Source organism: Entamoeba dispar, genomic scaffold (genome assembly GCF_000209125.1).
Source record: "Entamoeba dispar SAW760 scf_1105229457847 genomic scaffold, whole genome shotgun sequence".
Classification (NCBI taxonomy): domain Eukaryota; phylum Evosea; order Mastigamoebida; family Endamoebidae; genus Entamoeba; species Entamoeba dispar.
The window spans coordinates 1-8,021 of NW_001852897.1; the positions used below are offsets into that span (position 1 = coordinate 1).

Consider the following 8,021-nt stretch of genomic DNA (forward strand, 5'->3'; position numbering starts at 1 on the left):
CTACGTAGTAAATTATTATGAACAGCTACTGAGCAATAACGATTTGATCTGATGTCCTCTCCATAGATGTGCAGATTACTACTCCAAGAGGAAATCAGTGTTCATTGTCTCAATTTATATTCAATGTAGATGTAAAGAAAATTCCCAATATGTTTGTTTATTACTTACAATAAGTTATTAAAATGAAGAAGAGTTAAGTAATAATTAAAACAGATACGTTGGTGTGAAAAAGATCAAGGACATTCATTTGAAATACTTGATGCAGTAGCATTTTCAAAAGAGATATTACCGAAATATTATAAACATACAAATTTTTGTGGGTTTAGTCGACAATTATCATTGTATGGATTTAAAAAAGTTTGCGATCCTTTTACTCTAAGAAACTTAAAATTTGAATATTCTCTTTTTGTCTACACGTTGTTTTTTGAACGTTCTACACAGTTAGTCGTTTAAAAATAACAAAAAAGAGAAATAAAAAACATTTTTATTTTAATATAGTAAAGAAAAAGATAGTTATTAATTGATATAGTTTGATAATGAATACAGATTTCAAAATAGTAATTTCATCATTGGACATATGGAATTACTTAAAAATGTACAAAGAAAAAAACCACAATCACAAAGAAAGAAACAAAATAATACCACATTACTTTATCAACAATTATTATCTCAATTAATGCAATTACAAAAACAAAATTTAGAAACAGTTACTCAAATTAATACCTTAAAAGAAATGTTGTATCAATTAAAACTTAGAGAAGACTCTTTAGAATTAAAGATGCAAAGATTACAAGACACATTTATGCCAAATCCAAGTTCACTTGCTTTTGGATTTAATATGATGCCTATACCTCCTTCAAATGACACTTCAATGTTCCCTCCTTTTCCATCTCAAAACAATAATCAAGCAATAAATGAAGAAACTACACCTGCAGGTAATGAAACTAATATTGGCAATCATGACTCACCTAATCCTTCTCCAAATTTCGTTCATTGGGGAGATTCTTCACAACAAACTTCTCAACTTCCATGGAAATTTTAATTGTAATTACAAAGAAGATATTATTTGAAGTTGTTGGTGTCTTTTTTTTTGATATTTTGTTTTGAATTTTTCTAATGAGTAATAATTAAGAAACGACTTTTTAATTTCTTTTTCATCAAGAACTTAGAAATTAATTGTTATGGAACCACTTAACCAGCACAACACTCTTTTACCTAAACCTTTATACATTGTTAGTAGTAATGAGATAGATTCAAGAGTTCTCTCATTAGAGGATAATGTTATTGGAAAATTAATATCATACAGAATACCAACTTCTATTCTTGAAGTAAATTTACCACATTCTAAGGTTAACATTACACGATTATCAGAGTCATTAAGAAAACTTCCTCAATTAACTCATTCAACATTTTGTGAAACAAAACCAACTGAGTGTCTAGGATGTTTTTTCACAGGAATAACAAATGTTGATTCATCTTCTTCAAATTTATCAAGAACTCGTACTCCACTCCCATTAGTTAATTGTATTGAAAAAAAAGTTTCTGAGTTAAAGTCCTCAACTTCAAGACAAAGGACTGAATTTCCATACTCACATCAAAAGAGTAAAATAGAAGCACCAAAGGGTTATCCTATTATACCTTTAAAACCTTCATATCTTCCTTATCCACCTCAATTTTTAATTCCACCTCAAAAATCATACTTACCACGAAAAGTCAGATTACATAGTTTACATCATAAGAAAGTACAACACGAAGAAATTGTAATTAAAGAAACACCAAAAAAGAATGACACATTCATATACATCACTGATTATTTAATTCTTGAATCTTTTAGAAAATATTTTAGAGGTATTACTATTCCTACATTCATTTCAACTGTTACACATCAATTAAATAATTATTCTTATGACTTTGGATCAAACAATAATATTAAAAGTTTATGTGATTCATTAGAAATGCTTAGAACAGTTCAAGTAATTATGGATGGATTAGATAGTGGCAAATTGACTATTCCTAATGATGTGCTAGATCCTGTTGAAAGAACTCTTGTTTCACAATTATTAAATGAATTTTTTATTCCACCAATTCCATTCATTAACTCAATTTCATCACAACAAACCCCTGTTCCTTTAGAAGTACCAAAAATTATTCTTGGTGCAATGAGAAATCATATGAATGAATCTGTTGAGCTAACTCTAGAAACGTCATGGAATGTATTAAATTTATGGGAAGATTATGAATTTGCACCATTTTCATATCAAAAAGAAATAAAATATTTGTTTATAGCACAAGAGGGTATTGATCAAGAAATTGTTCATACTATTATCAAAGAGTTAGAGTTTGATTATAGGAATTTCAATTTAGGTAGATTAATTAAAGATAGTGAGAATGTTATTATATCAAGTATATTTGATGAATTAGAAATGCTTGAGGTCATTAAAAATCATTTAAATAACATAACAGATAAAAAGATTATTGTGTTATATGATCCTAAAGATAGTAGTGAAGAAGAAATTATGTGTAAAATCATTACATTAAAGTGTCGTTTAAATGAAGGAGATTGTAACCATTATGGAGATAATATAATTTTTATTTCTCTTAAGTCAATTTTAAAGGACAGTTTAAGAGAAACCTCAATCAGAGTTTGTTTTTCACTTTATTCATCTTATAGAAGATACCAACCTACCCAATATCCAAATTCTGCTGCACAGGCATTACCTGATTTTACTCAAAAGGGAAATTTACTAAATGAACCACTATTTATTATTTCACCACAATATGACAATGTATTTGTTAATAAAATAATGATTGGATATAAGGTTAAGCCATGTGGAATTATAAGTTCATTAATTAGTTATACAGGAGAATTACAAGAAATGGGATTTGACACTTCAATTCAGGAAATGTGGGATAGATGGATATGTTTTATTCAACAAACAACAAAAAGTCATTGGGAAATAACATTTACTAAAGTTGAAGAATACGACAATGATGAAATGAAATTAATGTTTGATTTAAAAGAATCTGCTCTACAACAATATAAAGATTTAATAGATTCTATTTTTATTAGTTGTTGTAATGTATATGGTAGTGTATTAGTTTCAGAAGAAGAGTATCAACTATTAGACAACAATAAAGGTTTTTATAAAATTAATGATGAATTAGATCCTCCAATTGAAATAAAGGGAGAAGGAAGAGCAACTTATTATTCTATTCTTCCATCATTAATTGGAAAAGGATCTAGTGTTGGTGGTTATTCAATTCATTTGTATGATTCTAATGAAAAAGAGTTATCTACAATGATGAAAATTTTTCATGGACTGTCTTTCCTTAACAGTGATGTACTGAAACAAGAGAGATGGTCTATTCTTCCGAAGCATTTACATCTATTACAAAAATATGACCTTTATTTAGATATGGTCATGCTATGTGAACATTGATTGTGGTAAAAACAAATTGTTATTTTGGTTTTCTTTTACATTTTTGAATCAAAAGGTAAGAAACAATCTCATCTTCTCTAAGAACTTGAAATTAAATTAACGAAAAAAAATTATTACATTATGACTCTTTCAGATACTACTGATGAAAGAAAAAGAGAAAATAAAAAGGAGTATGAATATTTCCAACCTGTTTCTGAGACAGAAAGAATTTGGCCCATGTTAAATTCTTTAGTTAATTTAATTGATATTAATCAGTTTAGAAGTGAGTACGCATTAACGTTATTAGAATGTATTAATCAAGTTAATAAACAGGTTATTTCATCATATCCATTTATTGGTAGAATTGAAGTATTTTTATTCCAAAAAATTTTTAATTGCTCACAGGTAAATTTTTATGACAGTTCATTATTTGGTCTAGCTGAACTTCTTCTATTTTTTCTCCATTGTAAAGTAGATAAGGAAGTAGTTGAAGTGTTTCAAAAAAGAAGTAACGAAATATTTGACATGATGTATGGATTTAATCAAAACTATATTTCTATTGATGAAGTAAGAAAGGTATATGTAAGTATTCTTGTTATGTTTCCATTATGGGAATGGAATAGGTTATTAGTTCATTCAATAGAAATACCATCAAATATTAATTCAATTGAATTTATAAATCAAAATGTTCCATTTATAGGATTGGAAAATATTGGAAATACTTGTTATATCAATTCTAGTCTTCAATTACTTTATATGTGTAGCTCTTTTAGGAAAAATGTACTATCCTCATCTACATCACTTGGATCTATATTTAAGAAATTAAATGAACAACAGAGTTATTTGGAATTGAATAAAGCTATCATTGAAAGTGTTTGTGGTCATAACATTATTATTGGGGAACAAAATGATGCTTCTCTATTTATTAATGATGTTTTAGATGTTTATAAAACTCAAACAAACCAAAGCCCATTTCTAGTTAAAACAACAACTAAAATGAAATGTTTAAATTGTCTAAAAGAGAGGGAAAAAACAGAAGATTCATATTCGTTAAGTGTAGGAACAGAAAAGAGTATTAGTGAAAGTGTAAATAAATATTATGGTGTTGTTAATAATATGATATTAGACTGTGAAGAATGTCATATAAAAGGACCACATCAAGTTAAATTCTTCAGTGAAACAACAAATGATTTTTTAATTTCTATTAATAGAGTTACTTCAGAACTAAAAAAGAATGATGATTTCATTGAAATAGAATCAGAAATATGCGGATTCCAGTTTATTGGAGCAATTATTCATAGAGGAAGTTATACGTGTGGGCATTATACTACAGTTGCATTAGGGTATGACAATAATTGGTATTGGTTTAATGATAAAGTTGTTAATGTTATTAGTAAGGAACAAGTAAAGAGAATGTGTTGTGGAGGGATTGAGGGTGATTGGAATGCTTCAGTCCTTCTCTATACTAAAAATACAGAAATGATACCACCATCACCTCAAAGAAGTTATTGTTTTAATCAAATGATAAAGAAATATATAATAAATTCTCCTCTTTTTGAACAAATATTAAAAAGGTGTATAGAAGGTATTTCATGTTTATCTGAGGAAGAACAAAAAATTTTTATCAATAAATATGCAACGGTGATTGATAAAATACCTCCTTCAGATCCATCACGAATAATTCTTTTAGAAACAGTCGCAATGAAATCAAAATTATTTGATGAAGAGATTCAATCATTAAAATTAACACGAAAATACATTATGACTGGAGAGGAAAAAGAGTTACTTTTTTCATTAATAACAATTAAAGAACCTAAAAATTTATATATTCAACAAATAATATGGTTAGTTGTTTCAACGTTTGGAGATAAACTACCTTCAGTATTACCTAGTTTATATCAGAGAGTAATTGATATATTATATTGTATTGATGGTGATAAAATAGAATTAAACTTTAGTAGCATTACTGATTTTATTTCAATCTCAACGCCTTTACAAAGGTCTTATTCTGAATCTTCATTATTCCACAATATGATATCTTTAATGTTGTATGACCTTAACAATATTCAATATTCATCAATGATAATAGAAATAACAAGAAAACTAATAATGACTCTTTTCCCATGTATTGTTAGTTATCCTTTATCAATCAAATATCATATAATGATTATAAAACGTTATTTTGGAACAGCTTCAGAAGAAATAAAATACAATTACTTAGCTATACTCATAGATGTTTGTTTTATTAATCTTTTTAATATAAAAGAATATAGTATTAATGAAATTAGTCATCTTGTTCATGGAAAAAAATTTCATGCCTTGTAGATGAGGTATTAGAAATTTTATATCAAATCCCACTTTCTTCTGAGTGTTGCAATAAATTAATAAAGAGATATGAATCAAATAAAAAGTACATAGAACCTTCCTTGTCACAAAGTTTTGATTTGTTTTTTACTACACAAGAATCTTTTCGTGATGTTTAAATAAAATGTTGTTTCAATTAAATAGGATTTCATTATTCCTTTCTTTCGTTTTTGTTAGAACAAAAAGTCAAAACGGAGATTATTTTTACTAAAATAATTGAGGTTCAAAAATTGGATTGAGAACTAGAAATTCGTAATGGAAACAGGAAAAGGAAAATTACCTCCTCATCCATTTGCTAAACCATTCTCTAATAGATATTCAACTGGTTCAGAAGGATTTTATGAACAATCTTTACAATTGAGAAGAGAACAAGAAAGATATAATATGATGCAACAAGAAAGGTATTTATTAACAAAACAAATGTCTTATTTAGATATTATTCCAAAGTGTTGTGGGTATCAACTGCCTTCATTGTTTGAACAACATGAGTACCAACCATTTAACTTTTTTATTCAACCATTACCATCAGTAAATGATAGATTAGGAATTACACCTGAAATGCCTAAGTCAATACAAAGTTTGTTATTTATTTTTTATCTATGACATTCTCTTTTGCTTTGACCATCTTTTCTTAGTTAATAGTTTGAAAACGATAATTTATCCTAATAAATTAAAAAGTTTTTATTTTTAAATCTATTCCGTCAAAATTTAAAAATAAAAACTCACTCACATTTTTAGGAGAACTCCTTACAAGTCAACCTAAACATATCTTTCCAACAACCTCAAATGTTCAATCAGATAGCAAGGATAACTTTCTAAAAGAGGTTGAAGATAAAAATGAAAAGAAAGTAGATGATGATACTATTACGGAAGTTGCAAGTGAAACAGAAGAAGTTTTAATAGAAACGGTCAAAGAAGAAGAACAACCAAAACAAAAGAATAAAGTTAAAAAAGAAAAGTTTGAAAAAAAGAAAATAGAAGCAACAAAAATTAATGAAGGTACAGATGAGGTCTTTGTTCATGAGAAAAGAAAAAGAAGAAGTTACAATAGAAAAAATAATGGAAAAAGAAAAAAAGATCCAAATAAAAAAGAAATTGAGGAAGTTACTGAAGAAAATACTTTACACACAGAATGGATTCCTTCTAATGAAAAGGATGTTACTGGGATTGATGATGGATTAAACAACCTTGGCAAAGAAATTACTTTAATAGAATTAGCACAACTAAAACCACCAACGTTTAATAGTGAACAAAAAGATGAAAAAAGACTTCAAAATGGAATAGAAAAAATTAAAATCAACCTTAGTAATTTAACTGAAAATAAAAAGGAAACTGACTCAGTACCAATAAGAACCCATGATAACAGTATTATTGAAAATAAAGAAGAGTTAGTAGAATTAAATTTACTGCCCTTCGAAAATGAAGAAAAGAAGTTTCGACGCTTAGAGTTTCAAGACAAAAAGAATATGTTAGTTATCAATGACAAAGCAAAACAAGTTCCAGAGATATTAATACTACAAGAACCTTCTTATCCATTGATATCTTGTAAAGAAAAAATACCGATCATCAATAAAAAAATAAATTATATCTGATTTTGTTTTTAATTAATACATTATTCATTGTTAGTTTTTAATAAAGAAAAGATAAGAACAAATAAAATTAAAAAGAGGAATGAAGAAAAGAAGAGAAAGGGATAAGATCAGCATTATCATAAGAGTAATCATAATTTAATAGATTGAAATAAGAAGAGTCATGATGATAATTCAAATTAATAAGTTGTGGTGTGGAAAGAATCAAATCTGATGATGTAGGAAGATTTATAAATGAAAGGAAAGAAGAAGGGATGTTAAACAATGTGTGTTGATTAAATTGAATGAAGGTATCAGTTTGGTGTTGTTCCATAAGACGAAGAGTTAATTTTCCCATTTCAATTAATTCATCTCTTCCAAATATTTTACCATCTTTAAAAATACTAGTAATTCTAATGAGTCTTTCAGTTAAATGTGCTGTTTTAACTTTCTTTTCAGAAAATAAATATCCTTCATTTATAAGTAATGAAATAATTCCATTATTTAATTGTGCTTCTTGTGTACGTTTAGCTTGTTTCTTAGTCATTTTACTAATTGTTTTTGAATCCATTCTTGTATAACCAAGTGCATTTAAAAGTGTATTTGAAAGTAAACAAATATCTTGAACTTTCATGTTTTCCCATTTTACTTATACTTTCTGGAGAGCATT

The 8,021-nt window shown here is 27.1% G+C and overlaps 5 protein-coding genes across 5 annotated transcripts, besides 5 other annotated features; 4 read left to right on the top strand and 1 right to left on the bottom strand.

Moving 5' to 3' along the window:
- Nucleotides 1-213: 213 nt before the first annotated feature.
- Nucleotides 214-1,042, top strand: EDI_233500 (heat stress transcription factor A-8, putative; the record flags this gene model as incomplete). Its single annotated transcript, XM_001733878.1, has 2 exons — nucleotides 214-357; nucleotides 530-1,042. Coding segments are annotated over 2 exons (657 nt in total), but the record flags the coding sequence as incomplete, so codon positions are not given.
- Nucleotides 470-497: a sequence feature (AT_rich).
- Nucleotides 1,043-1,181: 139 nt separating the features above from the next.
- Nucleotides 1,182-3,440, top strand: EDI_233510 (uncharacterized protein; the record flags this gene model as incomplete). Its single annotated transcript, XM_001733879.1, has 1 exon — nucleotides 1,182-3,440. One exon carries the CDS (start codon nucleotides 1,182-1,184, stop codon nucleotides 3,438-3,440), a length of 2,259 nt encoding a protein of 752 aa, XP_001733931.1.
- Nucleotides 3,441-3,560: 120 nt separating this feature from the next.
- On the top strand, nucleotides 3,561-5,902 carry EDI_233520 (uncharacterized protein; the record flags this gene model as incomplete). The annotated part of the gene is made up of 2 exons (XM_001733880.1): nucleotides 3,561-5,654; nucleotides 5,708-5,902. 2 exons carry the CDS (start codon nucleotides 3,561-3,563, stop codon nucleotides 5,900-5,902), a joined length of 2,289 nt encoding a protein of 762 aa, XP_001733932.1.
- Nucleotides 5,903-6,038: 136 nt separating this feature from the next.
- On the top strand, nucleotides 6,039-7,375 carry EDI_233530 (uncharacterized protein; the record flags this gene model as incomplete). The annotated part of the gene is made up of 2 exons (XM_001733881.1): nucleotides 6,039-6,360; nucleotides 6,522-7,375. 2 exons carry the CDS (start codon nucleotides 6,039-6,041, stop codon nucleotides 7,373-7,375), a joined length of 1,176 nt encoding a protein of 391 aa, XP_001733933.1.
- Nucleotides 6,447-6,476: a sequence feature (AT_rich).
- Nucleotides 6,695-6,878: a microsatellite.
- Nucleotides 7,352-7,393: a sequence feature (AT_rich).
- Nucleotides 7,394-7,417: 24 nt separating this feature from the next.
- Nucleotides 7,418-7,482: a microsatellite.
- EDI_233540 (uncharacterized protein) lies at nucleotides 7,443-7,985 on the bottom strand (the record flags this gene model as incomplete). The annotated part of the gene is made up of 1 exon (XM_001733882.1): nucleotides 7,443-7,985. One exon carries the CDS (start codon nucleotides 7,983-7,985, stop codon nucleotides 7,443-7,445), a length of 543 nt encoding a protein of 180 aa, XP_001733934.1.
- Nucleotides 7,986-8,021: the final 36 nt, after the last annotated feature.